The sequence below is a fragment of the Tiliqua scincoides genome, chromosome 2 (assembly GCF_035046505.1).
Source record: "Tiliqua scincoides isolate rTilSci1 chromosome 2, rTilSci1.hap2, whole genome shotgun sequence".
Taxonomy (NCBI): Eukaryota; Metazoa; Chordata; class Lepidosauria; order Squamata; family Scincidae; genus Tiliqua; species Tiliqua scincoides.
The window spans coordinates 103,018,633-103,045,278 of record NC_089822.1 but is presented as its reverse complement, the minus strand read 5'-3'; the positions used below and the strand labels follow the sequence as shown (position 1 = coordinate 103,045,278).

General features: G+C 45.1%; 1 protein-coding gene across 2 annotated transcripts; it reads right to left on the bottom strand.

The window, feature by feature from the left end:
• Positions 1–1,269: 1,269 nt before the first annotated feature.
• On the bottom strand, positions 1,270–26,158 carry PTPN6 (protein tyrosine phosphatase non-receptor type 6). Of its 2 annotated transcripts, XM_066614305.1 has the most exons (15): positions 25,896–26,158; positions 24,998–25,123; positions 23,419–23,613; positions 14,540–14,762; positions 13,403–13,519; positions 11,234–11,347; positions 9,933–10,029; positions 8,804–8,883; positions 8,551–8,700; positions 8,101–8,232; positions 5,961–6,115; positions 4,749–4,816; positions 3,577–3,728; positions 3,221–3,318; positions 1,270–2,421 (listed from the first exon to the last, which is right to left on the bottom strand). In XM_066614305.1, exons 1-15 carry the CDS (start codon positions 25,898–25,900, stop codon positions 2,304–2,306), a joined length of 1,830 nt encoding a protein of 609 aa, XP_066470402.1. In that variant the 5' UTR covers positions 25,901–26,158; the 3' UTR covers positions 1,270–2,303. The 2 variants fall into 2 exon arrangements, with proteins under 2 accessions (XP_066470402.1, XP_066470401.1); XM_066614304.1 differs by lacking the exon at positions 1,270–2,421 and having other exon boundaries at positions 3,173–3,318; positions 24,998–25,120.
• Between the last annotated feature and the right edge of the window lie 488 nt (positions 26,159–26,646).

Sequence of the window (26,646 nt, the reverse complement as noted above, 5' to 3'; positions counted from 1 at the left end):
ATGTTAGCTGAATTGGGATGGGGGGTGGGGAAGGTGTATTTCTTTAGTTCCTACTAGACTGCTGCTCTGTCATCTGCACTTATTTGAGCATCTCAAGACAAGAATACTCCCTGATCCACGCAAGATCAGTCCTCTTTCTTTTGGACTTTTCTGTGAATCAGTGCCAGGCTTGTGACTTAAATACTATCAAGTTGAATGCAGCCTTCCTGCATAAACAGTTCCTGTCTGTTGTTTAGTTAGACTTTGGCTTGCCTGATCATAAGGTGTGGACTATGCACTGATGACTAAAAGAGCAGACTATTACCCTTGTATTTTGGAGCAGAGTAATATTTAACTATAGGAAAGTAACTAAAGAGGCTTGGCTTGGTTTCTAAAGGTTCAGTTGAAAATGTATAGGGGATGACCAAAAAAAATGCCTGCTGCGCTGAGCAGGTGGTTCATACAGAAAAGACCCTAGAAGTTCAAGACAAGGTGAGTGGTTTTCCCATCAAAAGCATGAGTAAAACACAAGCTGTGAACCACATACATTCAAGAAGAAAAGACCAATATTTAAACAGCAGCTAGCATCCAATTGGATAATGGAATAAGCTACCTCAGGAAACTAAAAAGGGGACAGGATGTAGAATGAAGTTGTGTGGTTGAACAAGGGCAGTGGTGGCCAACCTTGTAGACAGATGTGCCACAAGTAAAGCCATCAAGTATGCCTTGGCAACCTGTTCTCTTGAGCAGGTTATCATAGCAGAGGGTGAACCTGTGCCTTACTTATGTCACTTTATCCAGAAGGGGAGGAGTCTCATTTTCACTTTTTAAAAATGCTGTCTATAGAAAACTAAAGTATATAGTACAGATACTCATCTACTCCTGCCTTGAAGTTAGGGTGTAGCTGGCTAGAGCCATAGACACTGTGCCAAACTAAACATTAAGTTTCTTTTGATCCTTGCTAAACATGCCCCACCTTACTACTCTCTGGTACCATGAGTGCTAACCCACTTTGATGGTACCATTGACTGCTTTCTAACACAACTCTTCAGTCCAATAATATTATAGTTCAACACAAGAGGGCAGTGTTCTGCTAGACAATGAAAACAGTAAAACATTTTATCCCAAGGAATGTGGGGGAGGGTGCTGCTGTCCTTATTTTGTTACAGTTCTGTAATTTTTTGGACTGGAGGCTGCAGTGATGAACGAACAGTGGGGGTAGGGGGCTTAGCAAGTCACTAACAGTTGCCTCAGAAGCCTTCTCATCCTACCATTTGAAGTGCAGTAGTATTTGAAAGTCTACAAATCAAACATCTGGTTTATTTACAAAGTCTGTAAAGAAAACCAATTAGATTAGGAAAATTATCCATTATTTACAGAGCATAGCAGGAAAATTTGGTGGGTAAGCACAGGTTGGCACTAAGCCAAGTTAAGAGCTTGCAGCTGTTGGCAGGATCACATCAAGACTAGCTCAGGTGAAGCCTCCTATGACATCTGAGAAGCAACCAAATGAGGAAGACCCCTTTACAGCCCAAAAGCAACATAGCCAACTCCTTGGCCCAGCAGGAGCTGGGACTTGGGGTAGCATAAAGGTCATTTTCTACAGATATCTGAATAAGGCACAATTAGCTTACACAGCCTAGACCCCAAGAAGCAGGGGCTCCATACAGTCATATTCCTACCCTGCATTTCATTCAAAATCCCAGAGTGGCTCAAGTTTTCAGAAATGTTAGCATCCTGGGAAACAATCTTAAACTGTCAAATTGCCTTTTTAAAAAATATAAAGGCTGAAAAGCAATTGGTCTAATGAATTTACTTGACATAGGAGAGGCCAAGAGGGAATGGGAAGAAAACAGCCCTTGTAGTACCAGTTTGCATACATGCTGGGGGATCCATGTGTCTGCTCCAAGCCATTGCCAAGATGCTCATAGATAGCTAGAAACAAATACGGACAAGAGAGAGCAGGCCAGTGGTAAATAATGGGGCTTGAGTCTATGCAGACTGCCTTGTAAGGCTTCCACTGCAAAGGGAGGTGACAGCTTCAGACAATAGATTTTGGGTGCTATTTAGGCAGACTATAAGGCAAGTGGATCTGAACCATGGGATATGGAAGCTCCATCGGAAGAGCTCCTGAACAAGCCCTGTTGAAATGAATGAGCCATGGTACTAGATGAGAAGGGAAAGTGCCATCTGGGTTTTCCGTCTAAAGCACCAAAGTGCCTTGGACTAGCCCTATACAGTTCAGTAAACGTCTGGGGAAAAGTTCTTAGCAGGAAACAAGACAATCCGCAGCTGCTGCAAGTAGAATTGGAAGTTGTGTGAGCTTATTTTTTCTTCAAGGAGCCCTTTGGTTTCTTCTCCTTCCCTGAAGGCCATTGCTTTTGCTCTTTCTTGCCTTTGGTGTTCTCTAAATTCTCATAGAGGGTTGGTTCTTCCTTCTGCCTGTATTAGGGATGCAAAAAGGACAAAACTGAGCTAAGCAACCTGAACTAGGAGCAAGGATGTGGAAGAGAAGTGAGAGAGGGGTTCAGACCTCACAAGCACTCTCCGATAGGCAATTTCCTGGTTCAAAGCAAGGCAGTGCTTATTATTGGCCTGAACTAGCAAGTTGGTTTGCACCTGTCCCCCAAACTTTGGATGAAGCAAACTGCTTTCCCTTAAACCCTGGTGGGAGGGAATTTCCATAGGCAAAACAGGAGGAGGGAGTGTGGGTCCAGTAAGAGAAGCTGCAGCAAATCTACCCATGGTGTAAATCCAGCTGTGCAATTTGTTGTACAAACATGCACATAAGTTGAATGGACCAGCATGTTGCTTTCCATGCTGTGCAAGTCCTTTTTTCCCCCTACTCCTCATGCACTTAGTGGGCCATTTTAAAAAATTAAAAATTAGTGTGCACCTGCTTGCATGTGTTATTTACATATTCATAAGCATCTTTCACCTTACCTGCAAAAGTGTTTCAGGTTACAGGCATGAAGTTAGTGATGCCAACAATACACGCCAAAAGGGCATCCGCTACCCATCCTGGCGGATGGTACCCATCTCCCCCATCCCATCCAGTTCAAACTGACAATGCCCCAAACCTACAGAACTGTGTTTGTACCCCCATTCCTAGAAGAGAAAAATGTCCATGTACTTGAAGAACTGCATGTCACTACCAAATCACCTCTGCTTCTCTGGAAGTGTTACGTTTGCAACATTGCTACAACTAGGTGAAATGGTGCTATAGCAATTGCATTCTTACTTGGAGGATTTTCGTGAGGCCTTTATGTGCGAAGTCTTCTGTGTAGGTGGGTAGGTTATGTTTCCGTACTCGCACTCATTCGGTCTTCCTTTCTGAGACTGCAACAGAGAAAAAAATCCAGGGATTTTATAAACAGTAGTGCCTACTATAGAATGTACTGTGCCACTGCACATACCAAATGCTTTCAGGTCAGAGTTGTTAGGCACTCGAACCATTTGTTGAAGCTGCTCTCCTGTGCTAGAACCTGCCTGAATTAGAAGATTGTCTTTTCCTTGCTGGTCTCTGTTTACTTCTCCAAAGCAGAGTGCACCAAAGATACAGAATAACTGGGTGGTGATCTCATCCCTAGCCCATACCTGCATGACATCCAGTTTCTTTTTAGTGGTCTCTATGAACTGGCAGATGGCCATGTAGATGAACTTGTACTGAGCCTCAGTTTGTACCATTCCGGAGCGCTGGGCCCGAACTATCTGAATGGCCTTTGGGATATCTATGTCACAGTCCAACCCTGGGGGAAGAAGACAAAGAAGCAATTTTATGATTCTATACAACTGAAACTGAGCAACTGATACCAACTACGCTCACGCTACAGAGGATGCATACCCATCTGGCAAGTATCACCACCCCAAGGCCTGCAAACTGGGGAGAGAGACTCAGTTACTCATGGTTGAGAAGAACCAAACCACTCACAAGGAGGAGGAGATGTATGCTGACAGTGGAAAACTTCCTACTGAGAGGTACAGAGGCAGCAGTGTGACGAATGGACAGGTCATCTCAGGAAGTGTGCTATATGGCGAGCATATCTGGGGTGTGACAGAGGTTGCCAAGACTCATCAAGTCAAGAGAGCATTATCTCTTCCACATAGGAAGATATGATACTGCCAGAAGTAACTTTAGTAGGCTCATAAGAGACTGAAGCTTTGGGTAGTGAAGGAATTGAGGACACCAGTGGTGCTTTTATCCCTCTTGATCAAGGTACAGCAAAGGAAAGGATCTTGGAAGCAAACAACTGGCTCCAAAGATGTCATTGTTGGGAATGGTTTGAATTCCTGGATCATGGTCTGCACTATGACTACAAGGGACTCTTGGTGTGAAACAGGATGCACTTCACACGCCTTCAGAGGATGCACATTTGGATTACAAGGTTCTGGTTTGGCCAAAAGCACTCACCAGCAGTAGCCCTCAATAGCAGTGACAGCAATGTGGTGGAAATTGCTGACTCATGAGTGACTTAGGGCACAATCCTAACCAGGTCTACTGAGAAGTCAGTCCTATTTTGTTCAATGGGGCTTACTCTCAGGAAAGTGTGATTAGTATTGCAGCCGTAGGCCAGCCCTCATTCCAAAAGGGCAAAAAAAGGATTTTAAAAGAGAGGAGGCTACCTGCTGTCCTATTCCACTACCTTTACCCAAGGATGTTTTTGCCATCAGCCTGAATGGCTGACACGCAGATCTATAAAGTCTGGTTGGTGAAAAAAGCAGCCGAGACATGGAATCAGACCAGGGATGGAGAACAGAAGTGACCTCACCTTTCATGGAGATCATATCCACAATCATATCGATGACAATGATGGTACCAGTGCGACCGATCCCAGCACTGTGGGAAGAGACACAGATGGAGATTAGGGAAATGGCATTTTGTACAGTAGGAAATATGCTAGATCACAGCAAACCAGATTCGAACTCCAGCAGCAGCCTCTGAGAAGCTATCAAGGTGATGGCCTCTAGCAGCTGGTTGTTCTTTCAGCACTTGGTACTCAGAGGTATACTGCCACTTTTGGGAGTTTGGGCAAAGATGTATACCCTTAGAAAATCCAGGCCTACACATTGCTGCCCTGCATGAACCAGCCCTGACATGCAGATATCCCTGGGAAGAGATGTTGCATGTTTCAACAGTTGCCTCTTGGGAGAGATTGTAGCTCAGTGGAAGATCACAAAGCCCCAGGTTCAATCCCTGGCATCTCTTTTTTAAATCTAAAGGCCTTGGAGAGCAGAGTAGGAAAATACTTATACTTATCTCTTAACTGAGATCATAGAAAGTTTCTCCCAGTTGTAGTAGACATTACTGGACTTGCTCAGGCTCAGAACTGCTGTCAGGCAGCATAGAGAACACAGGGACAATGGTCTCCCTTTGTATAAGGCAGCTTTATATGCCAAAGAGACCTCAAGGAGCTGGTGCAAATGTAACACTGCCTGATCTTCAGAAACACATTATACATGCATGTGCTCTTCCTCCTGACCTCGTGTGCAAGAGGCCTTCTTTTTTCCCCCCTTCAAAAGTAGCAATTGTTAGTGCACCATGCCACATTCTGCAGCCCTCACAAGTGAATTTACAACGTATGATTAGCCAGCTAGCTCTGAAAAAGAAGGAGAGTAAAGGCCCGCCTGGCATTCTCAATCTCTTCATCATGGGTCAGACATTGGAGAGCATTACATATGCACTGGCCTTAGAATGGGAGGGGAATCATTCATCTGCTTCATTTAGGAAGGTGACAATCTAAACTGGGGTTTCTCCGGGCTTGTTCTTATATCGCACCATCAAGCTGTTAAGTCTTTTTTATTAGAGTGGCTTGCAGCAAGCTGAAAGCAAAGATGTATTATCAATTTTTTTAATAGGCACTTTGATCTTTTCCAGATTATGTCCTAATCATTAGGATATAAAGCAGTGTGTTGTCTGCTGTACATCCAAACAAGGTGCCATCCCCGAATGAGTTCCTCAACACTGGTGCCAATTCACTCACCTGCAGTGCACAATGATGGGTCCAGCACGAGGGATGCTCTCCTGCTTCTGATTGACTTGGTCAAGGAAGCCAAGGACTCCTCCTGGCTCACTGGGCACTCCATGGTCAGGCCAGCTCAGATACTGGTAATGCCAGATGTCTCGCACAGCCTCACCCTAGCAGGCAACAACAACACACCCTAATGCAGCATTCTGCTTCCCCTTCTAGCCCTCATTCCTTTGTTCTCCATGTTTATAGATAGCAAAAGAACAATACAGTACACTCTGTCCCAGACAGGCAAAGTGAACAGATCAGCCTGCTAGAGGCTTTAACAGCTGTCTGCAAAGCTAGTTCACCTCACAGGGTGGATTTGGGGTGCCAAGGAAAGTGGCAGACAGACAGAGCTGACCCATGGAGTACAATCATCCTCATAAGCCCCACTGAAATAATAGCAGTATAAAAACACTGCTGTGCTTGCGTACAGCTCTCTTCCATTTTAATTAGGCTTGGACAGATGAATTTCCCCTTGGATTCATCAACAGAAGGGGGAAGAGACCACATGGATTTTCAGTCTCAGACACCAAAACATCTGATGTTATCCCCAACAATCCCGAGTTCACTCAACCACTCCAGTCAGCTAGTTGAACCTCTTAAAAAGGCTACTGTGCCACAGACAGCTGTCTGCATGAGCCAGCTAATTAGAGAAAGCATTTAGTTAAGATGCATTTTGGCTACATGCTGCAATGTTCTAGATCCAGTTTGTCTTAGCACTGGAGTTCTGTGGCCTTCCCAACTCCTGATGAACCTCTAGATATTGAAATGACATTGACAAGCCTGGAAACCAGAATATCTAGAAACCTGTAAAGAAAAGCAAAGTCACAGGGAACATTCCAAGTCTGCTTCCACACTATCTGAAATTGACATCATTTGATCACTCAGTTATTACACAAAAGGACACTGCCAACCTACTGCATGCCAGTGTCTTCCCTGTTGTTCTTCCACCTTTTTCACACCTGAACATGTGGCAATTATCCCAACAAATGCAATGGCAATGCCACCCAGTTCAGTGAGGAACAGAAATGCTATTGGTGCAGTTGGTGGGAGAATGTTGGGAGAGTTGGTCTATGAGACATTATTGCTTGCCCTACATTTCTGGGTTGCATTTCCTGCAATGGGATCCTTTACAGTACTGCCAGCATTTTCTAGTTTTTGAAAAATTCGTGTCATTTTTGTGATCTAGTATAAGGATGCTAAAATAATCTTTTTTGGTTAAAACACAATTGCACTAATTCAAAATAAAATAAATGACTAAACAAATGGTGGGGTCAATTCTGGTTACACAGAGGAAATGAGTGATTAACATAGCATGGTACTCCCAAGTTTCTGTAATTTTGGCAGCTGGGAGAAACCAAAGCCAGTTTAAGTCATCCCAAAAGGACAGACTTTGAAAGGTCATAATCCTAGATATACTTTTTAGAACCCAATTCTTAAGTTCTTAGGAGGCTGTGAGCTGGAACACATGACCCCAAAGTGGTTGTAGTTGTCCTTTCCCCCCTCACTTCCATGCAAATACTGTCTTCCCTAAACCCAGGATACTCACTTCCCATTGCATTATATAGGGGCAGGATATGACTGCAGTCACAAATCCTTGGTAGCTCCACTACAGCTAAGACCTGACTGCAACTTCTCACAGCCATCATGCACAACTGTTCTGCAAACAACCCCTCCCTCTGGTAACTCAATATTTCTGGAGTAAACAGTCATCTGAACCATTTTTCCAACATAAATTTACATTGTTCTATGACAGTCTGTAATCTTGTTTGCCAGAAATAGTTGCTGCCATTTTAATCAACCAACCAAGACAACTTTTAGTGACAAATGGATTGTCCAAATAGTTCACCAAAAGTAAGAGAAAAAATGGACTACTGTGGGCAGAGCTGTCACATGTCTCAGCTTCCAGAAGGAAAAAATTATTCAGAGCTTTCCAGTTACCTGTTATATTTCCTAGACAAGCCAATTGAAAAAAAACTAAGGAACAAATCAGATTTTTCTTCTTCGTATCTTGCCTTCAAGCAAAACTAATGTTCCAAAAGGCTGGAATGAATTTTTCCTGCAGGTCTAACTTTTGCTACAGCTTTGACCTCAGGTTAGGTGCACTCACGTTATTGACTGGTGAAAGACGAAGATGTCGAAGTTTATACTCTAGCGCATCATGTTCTCCAGCATTCTCCACTATGTATGGCCCATACTCTTTGCTGCTTCCTATCTCTGGCCAGTAGGGGACACATTTGTTCTGTTAGGAAACGAGGAGAAAAAAATATGGTGGGCAACTAGAAAGAGAAAAGGAGACTTTCACCTAAAGCACAATTTGCAATTTTACTTCTCCTTATCTTTGACATCTGATAAATTTGTAGAAACACCAAAAGAGTTTCAGCGAGGGTTCAGCTAAGCATGACATGGAAATGCCAGGAATAGAAGCCCAATGGCCCACGTTTTCACTGCAAAGCACCATGAGGTGGAGAAGAAGCAGGGAGATTTTTTAACCTCTCTCTCTTTTCAGTTGAAAAGAATACTACTGGGAGAGTAATGGATTCCCCCTCCACCTCCGTACCCTTCCTTTCTCCACTTCCCGGGTGGTCATCACAATGATGCGTGAGTTTTCTTGCCACACCATCTGCCAGAAATCATTGGTGGTGGCATCCAGGCAACCTTGGCTGGCAATGTAGGTTTTATTGCATTCCTCAGGACTGAACAGGCTGTTCTGTAGAAGAACAAACATGCAAAATATAAACGACCAGTCCACCCCCATCCCTTCTTCTCTCCCCCCCACAATCACAAACACGACAGGATGCTCTGCTCCTCACCTTAATGTAGTTGGCATTGATATAATCTGCCCCAGGAACATTCACATCTCTGTCTTGGAGGATGACTCGGGAATGATCAACTAGGAACAGCAGACAGAATGAATATGGTACCAGAGAACATCCTATGCAAAAAGATGCCACTTCCGACATGACAAGTTAGACCCAGAACCACACACACTAACATGCCTATATAAATCATCTTTACACCTTGCTGCTGTATCACATTAGTCAAGATGTGCGTACAGCATGTCCAATAATCATCTTGTTCATGAAATCACACAGACCCAGAAAGGTATGCCCAACCTCAATAACTTATGGAATTCACCATAAGTGAATTGCCACAAGCTTAGTTGGTTCCAAAAAGGGTTTGGACAAAGTCAAGGAGAAAATAGATTGATCAGTGGCTGTTGACCATTACAGCTAAATGCTCAGATTGCTCTAGTAACCTCACATTACTACATGCTGGGGACAAACAGCAAGGAACGGTCTTCATGTCCTGCTCACAAACTTCTCTGGAGTGCCAAGATAGCTACTACTGGAATCAGAATGTTGTTCCAGGTGGGCCATTAGTCTGATCTAGAACACGTTTACTCACATTAAAGTATTCCTGAAAAATACCCTCCAAAATTCTCTGTGCAAAACCATGCTACATAGAGATGACTGCCAGCCTTGCAAGATGCCCCCACTTTCTCTTCTGTGTAGGGATCCTTTTACCATGCTCCAAAGAAGTACACTTTTGAAACCACTGTCTGAGAAATTGACATGTGCAACTGAATAAACAGAAGCGGGGAGAACCACTTGATTTACCGTAGTTTTATCCCGCCTTTCTCTCTCTAAGGGGACCCAAGGCGGCTACAATACTGGCTTTGCATGCTCCGCCATGTAAAAAGTCTCCCTGAACATCAGTACACCAGGAAGAAAGATTCTGGCCCAGCCCTTCTTCAGTTGTGCTAATAACTTGCAGGGAGATAGCTTCTGTTTCCCCCCCCCCCCCTCCTGCCACAGATGAGCATTCAGAGATCCTTCACCTTCACTTCATTTTGTCACCCCAGGATATTCTGTCACTACCTCCATCTGCTGCATGCACGAACTTAGCCCTCTGGAGAGAAAGGAAGAGTGTTAGACTCACATGGCAAGATGTTCTTGTAGCGGTTCTTGCCCTTGTTCTCTGGTCTTTGACCCTCGTGCCTATCATACAAGTTCTTGGTCTCTTGTTTCTGCAGGCTCTGGAGGAGGGAGAAGAGAGAGACAGATACATACAGTCAGTTCTCATTACCTGCTAGGGTTAGGTTACTGGAAAATCTAGTGGATACCAAATTAGTGGATAATGAACCACAAACCCCCCCCCCCAAAATCGGTTTTATACTGTATAGGCATCTCTCCCCCCTGCATGGCACTAGCACTGCTTTCTGTTCATGAGGAGGCCACTATCTCTTCTACTCCTCCTCCTGATCATGATCAGGCCCACCTGCCTGATCATGAGCACCAGCACAGTATTCATAGATAATGAGAACAGAGTAATAATGAGAGGCAGGTGGCAATTCTGCCCCATGCAGATTAGCGAATTTTCAAATAGCAAATTCGCATATAAAGAGGACTGTACGTAAGATGGAGGTTCTGAAACTTTGAATTCATAACTTAGTGCTTTGCATCCCCTCTAGCTACGGCACTGCTGTATGCCAAATGTTTGGCTGAGATTAGGGCACCCATTAGGAGAGACACCCACCCCCCAAGATCAGGTATTGGCCAATAGGGGACATATCCAAGGGGGACCAATAAGGGATATTAACCCCTGCTAACTGGGTAAGAGGCACTTTTTCCAGTGGGTGCTCCTCTTTTATTTAGCAGGGGGAGAGTAGCTGGCCCTCCCCACCCCAGCAGTGACTTTTCTAGTGGCTGTCTGCTGGTGTTCTTTTGCATCCTTTTAGATTGTGAGCCCTTTTGGGACAGGGAGCCATTAGTTGTTTGTTTGATTTTCTCTGTAAACCGCTTTGTGAATTTTCTGTTGGAAAGCGGTATATAAATAGTTAATAAAAATAAATAATAATATCCAGGGTAACAAAACCCACCCCTGCTTGAGCTGCTCTGCGAACCCTGCCCTCTCCTCCCTCTGTATTTGCCAAATTTTAGATGAAAACCTTGGATAAGGGACCTTTCTCAACCTTGCATCTCAAGGTGCATAAATTTCGTTGTGCTGCAGCACAATGACAGTAAAGTCACTACTACTACTTTTCAATTTGCAACATGCCACGCACATAGGCAGCACTAATAAAAATATAATACAGTACAGTAGGACGAATGGAAGAGGACGAGTATGCTCACATCCAGTGGTGGTTAGGTTAGGAACTGAACAGGACTGTGGTGAGAGGCCTAGGCCCTGCGACGCATCATGAGGAAGAGCAAGCTCCACAAGTCTCCCCTGCCACTTACATCAAATTCTTCCCAGAAACCACCTTTGGCTGCCTCTTCCATTTGGCTCCTCTTGTTGAGTTCTTGCACTCGGTCCTCGATGTCAGCTGCATTAACTCGGGTGGCATTGAAAGGCTGGAGGAGGAAAGAAAGGCAAAAGAGGTGGGTGGGGCAAATGGAAACCTTCATCAAGCCAAGAAGAAAAGACCAGGGCCAGAGAGCAGAGCCCTCCAGCACCCCAGCCTCTAAGCTGGTTTACATGTGCACTGTCATCACTTAGAGCCCACCTACATGTTACACGCATCACATGGAAAGCAGCCTGTTTAATTCAGAAAGCTCCCACAGAGGCAGGCAGAGAAAACCGAAAGGGACCACAGAACTGCTGGCCCTCTTTTTCCCTGCATTGATTACCTCTATCTTGTAGCTAATTTCCCTTAGGAGTTGGGGGGAGAGAAGAGAAGGAAAATTAACCATTAAGGAAGAGAGATAATAAGAGATAAATGGCAGGGGTCTACCCCCTGGCAGCACCCACCAAAGATGGCCCAGGGGAGAGCAGTAAGAAGCCCCCTCCCCCACACCTGCTTGAGTTTTCTTCAGATTTGGAAGAGGAACAGTTCAAGGATACCCAAATCCTCCTTGTCCAGCTCTACCCTACTATCACCTCTGTTCAGAGAGAGGGGGATAGGAGATGCTTTCCCCTCTGTAGTGTCTCTCCTTCTCCCAAGCACAGCATGACAAGCCATAGAAAAGGCCACAGGCCTCTTGTGAGGCATCCAGGGCCAGCTGGGAACAAGGTAGCAACCCTGTCACCTTGGCAACTGGTCCTTCGCTCCTTCCCTCATTCTTTTGTGACCGACTCTCTGGGGTTTCAGATTACCCCAGTACCGTATTTTCACCAACTGTCTTGTGAGCCTTGGAGCCCACCCCTGTGGTGAGAGGCAAGTCACAGGCTGACCCCTCAGCTTCAGGGGTAGGTCCAGGCAGAGACAACAGAGGGAGAAAGGCAGCCAGCAGCTTCTGGTTACCTATACGTTCGCCTACAATCCCCTCCAACTTTCTCTTGCCTGTTCCTAGGGAAGCCTGCAGAATTCTCAGCAGTCAAAGTGTGGCTGACATGCAGGCCTGGCCTGGCCCAAGCTGAAGTGTCACCCTAATTTTCTGCACCCCCAACCTGGCCATTTCTTCAGAAAACAGGCTGGGCTCTGAGCATGTCTAAACAAGCAACCAAGCAGGCAGCAGCAGGAGTGCAATGACCCTGGAACATCTTAGTGAGGTGATCTCACCCCCTTTTACTTCCACCTCATTTGTGCCCAGCCATCTCTGCAGACAAGCAGCCTGGGCCAAATATGTTTTGAGTGGAATCTTCTACAAACAGTTTGTCTGTTTGCAGAAGTGGCTGGGCAGGCAAAAAGGAAGTGGTGCGAGCCACTTGGAAGGGGAGCAATCAGAACAGGATCTCCATGGTCCCCTACCGTTTCATTCTTCAGTATTGAGGAAGAGGTGGGTTGTACTGCCTCATTCCTCTCCTCATTTGCTTTTTGTGACCCAAAAAAGGATTTGAGCTCATGGTGAAACAGTGGGCAGGCCATCGACAGGGACAGGGCACTGCTTGCAATTTGCCACCCACCTGCTCCAAGCAACCATTATCACCCTGCATCATGGGTGGGTCAGCCCTACTTATATGAAGCTTCTTTAGGGGGGACGAACATAAAGTACAGCAAAGCTCTTAATGACCAACAGCTAAATGCACAAACCGAAAAAATATGCATTTGAGGTGAACCATGTTGTTGGATGATCCACAGTGCTAGATCTGCAATGTGTTTTTGTTGGTAGCTTACATTTTTTTTTGTTCAGATAAGTTTTGAAAAGTAAGCTCAAAATTAAATTCAACTCAGAATTCTAAGTTGGGTGTTTTATGGCTGCTAGTTTTAAATTTTATTTGGGTTTTGTTCCAAATACATTGCCTACATTCCTTCTCTCTTTTTAGCAGCATCAGGTATTTTAGAGAATGAGACTGCAATCCTATCCACACTTTCCTGGGAGTAAGCCCCATTGACTCAAATGGGACATACTTCTGAGTAGACATGCCTAGGCTTAAAAACTACTAAGAAGCTTTATGAATGAATAAATAACCAAATGGGTGACCAGGCATGTGTGAATCCACCTTCTGTAGGCGCACCTGCTATTTACCTGTCTCAGATACAGATATGATCCAGATGCCTCTTCAATTCCAGTTTTCTTAAAATGCTCCACCAGGTCAGTCAAGCTGCCAAACATTTCTGTGCCCCCAATCGTGTATCTTCCTTTCTGAAAAAAATAAAACAGGATTTCCATGTCTGTCACTACCTCTTAGCTCCTAAACTTCATCATCAACCCTAAGCCTTAGGAGACCTGGTAACCTCATTTCATCATCATCTTCACTTTCTAATCTTTAGGACCTTCCTTCCTATATCAAAATACAAGTACTGTTCTGCTAGGCAGGTTACCCACTTCAGCTGTCACCACTGCCCACCTCTCAGGCCCTCACTTCCCACATTTGAAACCTGTCCTCATCTTGCTGACTCTACTTCTCCCTTTCCTTTTGTCAGCTGCTTAAGTAGTAGACCGTTATGGGCAGATATAAAAGTCAGCAGGTGTAGTGGTTAGAGCAGTGGTTTCCAAACAGTGGGTTCCAAACACTGGTGGGTAGCGATCTGTTTTTGGTGGGTTTCCAAAGGGTGATGGAAAGTTCAGATAAGTAATTGCCTCAAGCCCTGAGGTTATTCAAAAAAATCAGGTATTGTAGCTTCTAATTACCCTGCAAAAAGCTCAGCTCCTGCCATTTGCAACATGTGTGAATATAGGGAGATAACTAGAAAAACCCCTCAAATACTTATTATAAATAATTATTGCTTCCCAGATCTCCTCTTTTAAAAGCCTGGTAAACCTAGGTGGGTCCCGATAGAGTGCTGTTTAAAAAAGTGGGTCCCGGTGCTAAAAAGTTTGGGAACCACTGGGTTAGAGCACTGGACTTAGACTGGGGAGGCATAGGTTCAAATCCCCACTCAGCCTTTGCATTCACTGGTTATGCTCAGGCCAGTCACACTCTGGGTAAGCTATCTCACAGGTAGGTTGTTAAGATAAAATAGAAAGCCGAGAAGAAACTACAATGCTGCCCCAAGCAGGGTGGAATACATGTAATAACAAATAAGATTTCCAGGATTCCAGATGGTCACTTAGCATGAGGCAATGATAGAGGAAGTGATGCCAGCTGAAAGGACTTTGCAGTCTCTCCTGGAAGAAGATGTTTACTGCCTCCCTGCCCTACACCTCAACCCCAGCTCTCACCTCACATATGACTTTGACATGAGTGACTTTGAGTCGTTCTTTGGGGGTGCTGGTGGCTCCAGCTGGAGTAGCATCAGTCCCAGATTTAGGCAGGTCAGTCAGGACAGACAGCACAAAATCACCAGGCTTGCTGAGGCTCTCGCGTACCAAGAAAGTCCAGGGTGTAGCCTTGGCCTGTAGTAAGGTCTCAGCTGCTGGACCAGAAAGATGCCCATGGTACCACCTGGGGAGAAAGGTGAGGTCAGAGAAGGAAAGAGAAGAAGAAGACCTGGGGATGGGGTTTCTAGGAGCAAGTGTCAATCAAGTTTTTAAAAGTTGTATGCAGTTTAAGAGGCAGACACCACCATTGGGAAAAGCAAAACAATTCACTGGTTGGCAGGCTATTCTTGACATTATGAACACAGGGAGAAGTTGGGCTTGCCTACTGTGTACATATGCACTACAACTCCTGTCTATGTCACACAAGGACATATGCACCCCAACTGGAGGTTGTCCATGACTTTGTGTACCTTGGCTCAACGATCTCCGACGCTCTTTCTCTCAATACCGAGCTAAACAAGCGCATCGGTAAAGCAGCTACCAAGTTTTCCAGACTCACAAAGAGAGTCTGGTCCAACAAGAAGCTGACGGAACATACCAAGATCCAGGTCTACAGAGCTTGTGTCCTGAGTACACTTCTGTACTGCAGCGAGTCATAGACTCTTCGCTCACAACAGGAGAGGAAACTGAACGCTTTCCACATGCGCTGCCTCCGATGCATCCTCGGCATCACCTGGCAGGACAAAGTTCCAAACACAGTCCTGGAACGTGCTGGATTCCCTAGCATGTATGCACTGCTGAAACAGAGACGCCTGCGTTGGCTCGGTCATGTCGTGAGAATGGATGATGGCCGGATCCCAAAGGATCTCCTCTATGGAGAACTCGTGCAAGGAAAGCGCCCTACAGGTAGACCACAGCTGCGATACAAGGACATCTGCAAGAGAGATCTGAAGGCCTTAGGGATGGACCTCAACAAGTGGGAAACTCTGGCCTCTGAGCAGCCCGCTTGGAGGCAGGCTGTGCAGCATGGCCTTTCCCAGTTTGAAGGGACACTTGGCCAACAGTCTCAGGCAAAGAGGCAAAGAAGGAAGGCCCATAGCCAGGGAGACAGACCAGGGACAGACTGCACTTGCTCCCGGTGTGGAAGGGATTGTCACTCCCGAATTGGCCTTTTCAGCCACACTAGACGCTGTTCCAGAATCACCATTCAGAGCGCGATACCATAGTCTTTTGAGACTGAAGGTTGCCAACAACAACAACAACAACAACGTATTTCAGTTTAATTTGGTTTAGTCCTATTGACAGTGGAACAAAATGGACAAATTCAAATACCCCAGTTTAACCAGGTAATGGACTGGGTTGCTATGACTTCTACCCCAAGTCATCATGCTGTACAGACCTGAGTAAAGCAGAGACTATGAGGAAGCCAGTCTGGGACTGATAGAGAGGGAACCAACTAATCCATGATCAAGATCGCAGTACATAATAAGAGAGAATACAATTAGGCAGAATATAGTCCAAAATCAAGAGCCCAGAATACCAGTTCATCTTTCAGGATGGGGAAGCAGACCTCCAACAGTCTCAGCTCCAGGTAAACCCTTATATTCCTCCAGATCACAATCACTGCTCCCACCACCTCAGTCCCCTTCCTGAACAGCGGAGAGCCTTAAAGTGCTAATCCTTGGTCCAGAAGACAATTCCAACAAGACCCAGACCACTACAATTCCAATTTGACCTAGACCACTACTGGAGAGCGCAAGCCCCATAATGTGGAGGAGGCAGTTCCTTGGAGAAATCCAGCTCAGTGTGCACCATCTCTGGGATGGCAGTTGGAAAATCTCATGTTTCAGGGAATCTTGATTGTCTAGAGTTGCTCTTCTCTCCTGACCTGGATGGTTCCTCTCCCTCTATGTCAGAGTCCTGGCTGCTGCTGGAGGTCAAGGTCATTACTCCAACCAGTGGGGAGGTGGTAAGGTGATTTGCTGCATGGCCAAGTGTAGAATCTCACACTTACTATAAGGTGGTAACCACTTGATTTCCTGTTAAACTACCACTAAGAGACACACTTCAAGTATCCCACACAAGCAGCAGTAAATTTTAATGTGCAGGAGCTTTTAACAACACTCCTACAGCCGCATCCCATTAAAACCATCACACACACAAAAACGTCAACTTTATCTTTAACTTCATTCATGAGAATTTGCCCTTCTCTTGCCACATGTTCTTGCTTTGAAACGTACGTATGTGTCATTTCAATCTCCATCTTATCGCAGACTTTGAAGTGGGTTGAAATCATTTAAAATATATAAAAACTGAATTAAAAATGTAAGAGGTATATTAGACTACCAGCCTACGCATGTTGACTCAGAAGCAAGTCCCATTTGTGTTCAATAGGACTTGAGTATGTAACTCAGGTAACATGAAAGCTACAATCCTATGCATTTACCTGGGACTAAGTCCTATTGAACTTGACTTACAAACTCAAGTAGACTTGGAAAATATATTAATGAATGCCTTGAGGCAAATTTTTTTTCAGTTTGCCTCCTGCTGATGCTTCTTCTCCAATAAAATCCTTTAAAAAAGTTTCCAAGACAGCACTGTGTGCTCCTGTAGGCGACGTTCCTTGTACAAGTAACCGAAGGGCACTGCTCCCCCTCAATTACATCCCTATGCACAGGCCGTTTTTGTGAGATGTGTCATTTCTGCCCTTTACACACTTCTAACTGCTTGTGTAGTGTAGTTCACTTGCCTTTTTTTGTTTTAGAAAAAAGGAAACTAAAAAACGTGCATGGCAATTTGCTTCTCTCTCCACCGTCACCCTCATCTTTTTTGTTTCAAAGCACACGCCTCACAAAATGAGTCTCAACCTCCCTATTCATCTAGCAGCGCTAAACCAAGGTTACCAAATTCAGGTTTTGTTCTGAAGTTCCAGACAAAGAAATAAAACATCAGAAAGAGGAGCTAGATTCAGGAGGCAGGCTATTTTCTACTTGGCTTGAGGAGCGCATTCGTCATTCAGTCTGCCTCCTCCCCACATCCATCATGCTCTACTCAGTAGTGGCGTCATTAGGGTTTGCATCATCCTGTACGGGAGGCTGGCATGTCACCTCTATGATGGCCTTCCTCCCATACAGCGGGCAGGGCAATGCCCTGGGCAGAGGGCATGGTGATGTACCATTGCCCTGCCCCTGCTGAATGTTTTTGGCTATAAATTTTGATTGAATAGACATATTTCAACGTGGTTTCTTTCATTGCATTCTGCATGAAAATACGCATCAATTGATATATAACATGATGGTATTATTCAAAAGCACCATGATTTAAAAAACTTTGATGAGTAGTGGTGTCACCTCTCTGTGCGCGTCACCCAGTGGAGCCCACACACCCCTAGTGACACCACTGCTACCCAGGACTCTCTCTTGTCACAAAATCCCAACAGCTGTCATAGTGGAGAAAACCCAACAAGTTGGGTCCTTGTCTGCTATGAATGCATCTCCAAGACACTGTGGTGAGCCAACCAACTATGTTTTTGATAGGATTTTCATTAAGTGAGCCCCACCCAAGGGGAAATTCAGGTATGTCTCAGTATATTTTCCCTCAGGGAAAATGAATGTGCACTTTATCACATTTCATGGTCAGAGACTAACATGTGACGCAGAAGCACACATTTTGAGCCTCAAGGAGGAAAGAGCAGCTTGCAGTGGGAGAATCTGAGCAGAGAAACCTAGGGTATGGAAATGGCTACATGACTCCCTGCTCCTCACTGTTTCTCCTTTCCAAATTCCCATTTCCCAGAACCACTTACCTTTAAAAAAAATGGCGTGCATTACGTGTGCTGTGCATCACATACAGTAGCTCCACAGTATGTGGTGAGGCAAGCAGCAATCTGGCAGGGGTGGCATTAGGGAACTGGAAGGGGTGGCATTAGGGAATCCTCAGTACTAATGGTAAAGGTAGTGCATATCAGTGAGCAGGCAAGAACACCACGGGGCGTTCAGCACAGGGTTTTCTCCCAGAATCCTCATGGTTGTCATGTATAATAACAGCATGACAGTTTCATGATGTTTTTCACCCAGTTTTGTTTTCCTTTAAAAGCTGCTGCAGAAAGATGTAATTTTGTCTGTCTAGCCTGCATAAGAAATGCTTAGATATTTATTTCAAGACCATCCTGCTCAGGCAGGTCATAAACGAACATACAACGCCTCCTTAATCTGAATCAGATCACTGGTCCATCTAGTCCAGTATTTGACTGGCAGCAGCTCTCAGTCAAGGTCTTCCCCAGGTCTGCCAGCCAGATCCTTCTAAAAGCAGATGTTGGGGAGTCAAAGTTGTGGAGTCAGTAATTTTGAATGGAGCCAGAGGTTCTGTCTCCAGTCTCCACAGCCCTCCAATATCCCTCAAGGAGCCTGGACACATACCATAGAATGTTCCTTCCTCACCACTGTTGCCTGCCATTCTTTTAATTTTTTAAACAGCACAGCATGACACATAGTTAATTTTCTTTTCATTACACAATGAACAGCTCACAGTCTGAGAGCTGTAATATGTCCAGCATCAGAAATAGGATACACTGAAGAACCAACAGTTAAGGGGAAAGAGGAAGAGCAGAAGGAAAACTGGAAGAGGCACATACCCTCTCTCTCTCAAGATGTCACAGAAAGCAGGCAGAGCTCACTCTGCTAGACACCAGAGTGGACTAGTGGGGATCAGCATGGCCTCAAAGACACAGAGCATAAGGACTGGAGAGGGACTTTCTGTCAGAACTGCTACCAATCCCCTAAAATTCAAGCCAACTGAATGCCCTCTTGAAAGTGGGGCCCGCTATAGTAACATTTTGCACCTCAACCGTTTTTTCCTCTTGATTTTTTTGCTTGATTGATTCTGAGGAACTTGTATTATTTTAACCCGACAAATTTGTCAAGTAAAAATACAACTCACGTTACTTATTTTGACAGTCACGTTTCATCTGGTCTGACCAAAAAGCCTAAAAATGCTCTCTCTGGATTTAAATAGGACAGCAAGCTTTAATCACACTTGCTTTTTGTGGCTATTTTAGTTCTGGCATGTTACAGTAAAAGGAAACTAAAAAAGTAAATATTAGGAGGAGGGGCAGCAAGCTACCTCGTTTTTATTTTCATATGTTTGCAGTTATGATTTTACAACAACAATGCACCTGGCCTATTTTAGCTATAATTAGGGACGTCAATTTTGAGTTTCAAAAAACAGGCTCCCTGGGCAAGGCTAGTAAGTGAGCAAAGGCAAAGCCTGGAGGAGCTGGGAAGGTCAAGGATAAAACCAGAGCAGAAACAGGTGGGTCACAGGCATAGTTTGACAGAATGTGAAGGTCTGGTTTTTCCTAACACGTTTTCCCTGGTTAAATTACTAGCGGGTTAACAAGTCTATCTGCAACCTCTGGCAATGGATATCTTGATCCTCTAGTTCAGGAGCTGCCAAACTCCAGCCTGTGGGCCGAATCCAGTGCTCCAAGATTCTCAGTCCAGGCATGGTGCAATGGTGGCAGCTTCCACAGGGACATTGGGGCACACAGCTTTCTGAAGCAAGAGGCAGCAGAAGCAGCTGCCTGGCACGAGTCTCTGTGAAGGTCAGTGGTGATAAACATTGGCTGCAGTGCAGAACAGCAGGGCCTAGAAAGGGGGGGGGGGTAAAAGGGGCAAATTGTACCCAGGGCCAGCGCCAGAAAGGGGGCCCAGGAACCAAAGGAGGGGGCCCAGAAAGTTCTTGGGATCTTGTGTTTTCCAATCTCACCCAAACTCGCTGCCTGCACATGATGCTGGGGGCACAACCACAGGCCTGAAGTGGCAACCGCTGCAGCAAGCCATATGCCCCAGGCCCAGGAATGCATCCATGAACCTCTCTAACATAATGTCAAATCTGGGAGGAAACTGGCCTGCTACAGTAGCTTTTAGGTTTGTGGATCCCATAACCATGAAGGAGCGTATAGGGGTTCAGGGACACCGTTGCAGAGCTACAGCTGCTGCAGAAGTTCATTTTGGTGTACACAGCACACTGTCTATTCTAGTGCGAGCCTAACTATGACAATGCTAATTTTCGGCAATGGATTTTCTGTATTTCAAAGATTTTAGAGAGACTTAGGAGTGTGTTTGAGTTTCCATATTACTTTATCTAGCTGCCAAAGCCACATGGCTGGACAAACCTGGGCTCCAAAGACTATTCTGGTTGTCAGCACCCTCACCCTGCCCTATTTTGCCCCCTGTTCTGCCTGCTCCCATTACCCCCTTCCTCTTTGGGAAGGGTCCCAGAAGAAACTTTGTACCCCCTGATAAAATTCCTCTCAGAGGCCCTGCAGAACGGTAAGGTTTCAGCACCATCATGCCACACCATGCCTGGATGGAGAATCTTGGCGCACAGCAGCCCGCAGTTTAGAGACCACTCTTCTAGTCTCCTGCAAAGAGGACACTGTGATTGGTGTTGAATTTTCTTTGAAACATCTCAATCAAGTGTGCTGAAGTCTTCAAATGAGTTATTTTATTCTTTTTTTTCCAGACAGGGAAACAAAATCATTACTTACTGCTGGCTTTAATGCAAACAAGAGGACATCACAATGACCAGGTTACTATCTCCACCAGCCTGGTCTTAACCATGATCAGACAAAACCAGACAAGCGAGATTATCTCATTCTGGCCCAAGAGATTATCTCATTCTGGCTCTTCTTTATTCCCAATTCAGGAACTAACACACACAAGATCAGGCCACTGCAATTTGCAGCCCACCAAGCTGAACACAGTTTGACCCAAATCTGGAAGCCCACCAGGAACTTAAGAACACCACAAAAGCCCAGCTGGATCAGGCCAACGGCCCATCTAGTCCAGCTTCCTGTATCTCACAGTGGCCCACCAAATGCTTCAAGGAGCACACAAGAAAACAGACACAACCTGCATCCTGGTGCCCTCCCCTGCATCTGGCAATCAGAGGCAGCCTACCTCTGAAACTAGGAGCTTGTACATACCTACCATAATTTGTAAACTGTGATAAACTTTTCCTCCAGAAATTTGTCCAATCCCTCTTAAAGGCATCTAGGCAAGATGTCATCACTACTTCCTGTGGCAAGGAGTTCCACAGACTAATTACACATTGGGTAAAGAAATACTCTCTTTTGTCTGTCCAAACACTCCCAATACTCAAGCATTCTTCCTTCCTGGGAGACTGCAAACACAGGGGGGTTGTCATCACACCTACAAGGTGTGGTGGGCTCAGGGTGACCAGATGCAGTGGAGGACAGAGTGTCTATACTATACCTTTAGCTTTTTAGAGGAGAGGGTATTTTGGCAACTGCAGCTTTTCAAGCCCTTCCATGTTGAGCCGCACCTGCCAAAATTCCCTCTTCTCTACAATGGTTAAAGGTATAGGCCAGTGGTTGTCACATATTTAGCACCAGGACCCACATTTTAGAATGAGAATCTGTCAGGACCTACTGGAAGTGATATCGTGACCGGAAGTAACATCATCAAGCAGGAACATTTTTAACAATCCTAGGCTATAATCCTACCCACACTTACCCAGGAGTAAGTCCCATTGACCATCATTGTTAAAAGAATATACATAGTTGCTTGTTCAAAGTACAGGTCTGTAACATTTCCCCAAATGCAGTCACATACCATGGGAGCATCAAGTCTAATAGATTAAAAATAAAATATTGAAATGAATGGGGATCCACCTGAAATTGGCTTGCAACCCACCTAGTGGGTCCCGACCCACAGCTTGAGAAACACTGGTATAGGCACTCTGTCCTCCATTGTATTTGGTCACCCTGGATGGGCTGCATTCAGCTCAGTATGCAACAAATTGCACAGGCCTGATTTAGATTACAGACAAATGAGCATGTTTAATGACCCTTAGATAATGTTTCAGGCTCCTGATGCCCTTAAGTCTGAAAACAAGAATACCTGAAAACAGGTGATCTCTGAAAACAATAAGACACAGAAATGATAGAGTTGCCATTCTCACAATTTTAAGCTCCCAAAGTGACCAGGACTGGAAGTTACTGAGTGGGCCTCCACTACAGCAGGGAGGAAACAGTTAAACTCAGCAGACCCAGCTGAGAGGAAGCCACGTGATGGAAAATCTTGGGGGGGGGGGAGGAGGGAGGGAGAAGAGAGCTAAAGAGCTTTCGTAAGTGCCTGGAGGGTAGAACTTTCCAACCGCAAGGGAGGAAGCAGCAGGTTCCCTGACCAACTGCTGCATTTTGGATGCAAAAACAATAGCAGAGAACAAACATATTGATCCCCCTGCTAGGAGATCCCAGGCCTGATCTGGGGTGGGGGAACCTGGCTACCCTTTGTGGGTGGTTGATCACCTCCATCCATCCACTTCCATGCAAACCAGAATGCATTTAGAGGAGCCACCTACTTGGATAACAGAAGTTGTGTGCTAGTGACAACATTTGCCAACAGAGGCGGGGAAAATGTCTCCAATCAGGCTGCCAGGATGGCAGGCAAAGATCAAAGCTTATCTGTGTACAGATAGATTGACCTGCACTATCTTATTTAAGGCTAGATCTTGGAGTCTTAACTACACCACAGTTTTCATGTTTAACAGCAAGCCAAAAATAGCAAGTCAGTGAAACAGAAGAGGAAATCCAGTTTCCAAATATAATTCAGAGTAACATTGAAACTCCACGTGCTGATACACAGATTGTAAAACTATACCCCCTGCCTTAGGGATCCTGAAAGGCTCAAGGGTAAAAAAATTAATGGGGAAGGGGAGATTTCTCAGAATCTGAGCCATCAGAACCAGCACTTTAAGGAACAGAAGATGAGGTTTGAAGGAGGAAAGAGTACCTTATTACAGATTCTACATACCTCTCTGCCGTGGGATCGGAGCAGTTCAGTGGATACCTCAAGTCTATGATGGTGCCATCTTTATCTTGCAGTGATCCCTGCTGCTGTGTGTAATATTCCACCAGTTCTGACAGTGTGGCAAATTTCTCTCCTCCATAGAGGTCATAAAAATCTCCAGTATTTTGAATACGGATGTGGGTTACCTGATCACCCACTCTGCAAGGAAAAGCAGAAGCATTTAGTCAAGAAAGGATTATGACACTATAAAATGGAAGTGGGACACACACATGCACACAATGAGACTCCCTTCTCTCTGAACTCTGCAAGTTCCAGAACCGTGGCCCGAGGTTATAGGAACAGGTGAACTGGAGCTTGCGCTCATCAGGGCCTCAACATGTTATTTTTTCAGAACCAAAGTTCAGACCCAAAATATGTGTGAGCTGCAGCAGTTAACTTTCAAAGAACAGTGACAGAGACAATTTTGAAGCACCCAAATTAAATACATGGTGTGAGTGGGCTACTTTACAGAATTCACTTCCACTATTCCAGCTGTCATTCATGAGCATTCTCTCCTTCTGAAGCAAACATGAGAGTTCCAAGGTGGAGCAGGGACCTGTGGAATTTGAATGGTCACATGGAAATGTTCATTTGAAGTGAAATTTGATGCAAACCTCGGGGGTTCTTCCTCAGGTGAAGCACCTAAGGAATTTTGCAGGATGCCAAAGGAGTTGATGAGACTAGTTAAATTTCCCAGGGGTGGGGCAGGAGGATGTAGGCATCACTAGCTAGCTAGGAGGAGTCAATTCTGGGAGAGGAACTAGAGAGGTGGAAGCAAACCCCAGTGCAAGACAGCTGAAAGAAACTGTTGAAGGAAGTCCCCCAAGGGAAGACACACAGTCTGAGACCAGTGGCAGACAACTTCTGTTACCTCCCTAGAATAAGTCAACCTGAAGACATGCTTGGAAGTTGGAGCAGAAACAGTGTAGCTAACTAACCAGGAAAAAAAATTCTGGCCTGGATGGGTTTTATGTTTGTGGGCAGGCTTGTGGTCTATTGCCAGAAAAGTAAGGCCATATTCCCCCCCCCCCTTTTTTTTAAAGATGTAACAGGCAGCTTTTGCAGTGAGCTCTACCCACAAACTCACTAAAAAAACTCATGGAGTATCCCCAGACCCACAAAAAATATATATATGTTTGGGCTGTACCTCTGGACCTTACCTGAACTCACACTGAACTAGAAGGTTCTACTCATAGCCAGGCCCCTGTCCAGTTACCATGTTTGGTTTAAAGAATTGGCAATTGCAGGTCTAAAACAGCAAGCTCTGAAGAACCCACTGGTGTCGTCACCTAGTTCATCTATTCACCCTACATTCCCCCAACTTTTTTCCAATCTAGTCCTTGGAGCCCCTACTTCATTGTGCCTCAGAGTTTTACTGAACACAAAGTTCGAACCCATAAATCACAGAGAGGATTTATATATCTGTATATCTGTAGGGTAAGTTTATTTATTAGAAGTTCAGACTACAAGGATGAACAGACAGCAAAGAATTCCAGTAAGAGGACATTGCCAATGGGCACAGAGAAAGACACTGGCCAATTACCTGACAGAAAGGGAAAAATCCCCCTTGTTCTTCTTACTGGGACGAGCCAGAAAACTGCCATGAATTCCTCGTGCTTTGAGTAAGGCCTCAGCATCTATACCACTCAGGTCACGATGAAACCACCTGCTTAGAGTGAGAGAGTAAAAAGGGAGAATATAGTAGAGAGAGAAACAGTAAGGACTGGAGAAAGGACACACAAGCAGGTTCTCCAGGGGAGGATGCCCACAAGACTAAAACCACAATCCAAGGAGGATGAGAACCCCCTTCTAGCTAAGCAGTAATTCACACATGCATGTTTACCATTTAAAAATGCAGCATCATGGTGACGTACAAATGAGCCACCATAGATAGAATGCCAGAAACTTTTTACCTCACTTCAAACTCAATGTTTTTAAATGGAGTCAGCTGACAGTTGAGTATGTGGAGTAAGGGTTGAGAAATCAGACAGTGTACACTACTAGAGAAGGCTGCTACCTTTCCCACTGGCCCCACACCTGTGGCCTCTCACAGCCACCTGGCACCCTGAAATGTAACACTTGAAGCTTATAGTAGCAGGGGGAGAAAAGAGTAGAGAAAGCTTCACTTGCTACATTTCTGTGTAGCAGGCAACTTTTAAAGGCACACAACCAGTTTTATTTTTTAAAAAGGTAGGTTCCAGCTCTATGCATGTGGAAACCAACCCTTAGCCAACATTGTTAAAGGAGAAAGGCAGTGAGAGTGAAGGCTTCTAATTCTGTCTTGGCCCCAGCACCCAAAACCATGAAGTCAGATGCAACTATCAGAATGGTCTTCCTCCACCCGCACGTCCCCTATGCATATGTGGAATAGGTACTCCAAGGAAGGCATGATCAGAGAAAGACAGTTGATTTTCCATTTGCATTCCCAATCATTCTCTTACCTCATTATTATCAGGGAGCAGCAAGTCAAATCCAAAGAGCAGTGGAAAAAAATAATAATAGAAGCTTCCTTTAAGAGTGTTGATGAAGTAGAAGCGAGTGTCTACTGCCTCTGCAAGTTTCTCCAGCGTTGAGTAGTCCTTCCCTGCCTCTGTCCATCAACTTCATGCATCTCCTCAGAACCCCCCTCCCCCCCTGTGCAAAGTCTGTGTTGGTGGGTATGGGCAAGCAAACAGAACAAGAGGCAACTCCACAGTTAAGACTAGTTGCTGCTCACTGCGACAGGAACAGGAAGCATATCTAATTTATCGAAGCTCTTTGCTGCAAGCTGCTATGCATGCACTTCTGCTTCTCCTTTTGGGTCTCTCTCCTTCCGTCCTCTCCTCCGTTATTTGGGGTGTTTTTGTTTTTAAAAAAATCAGTATATGTAACTGATTAAGTCAGATGAGCACAATACTGCCCACTGAATTGCCACCTGTGGAGGAGCAACAGCAGCAACACATGCAGAGGGCTTGTAAAAGCCACCATGCCCCAAAGGCATGTGATAAATGAAGAATGCAAGGTTCTCTACCAAGGTATAACTGACCACTGGGCCCTCACCATTTGGAAACCTGGTTTCCAGGCTCTCCCTATCAAGAAGCAAGGAGAACTAGACCACTCCCTGGCTGCTTCCCCAGATTTCTGATCAGGTGCAGATGTGTAGTAAGAATCTTCTTTCTGCCTGAGATGATGATACAGATGCCTGGCTTATTG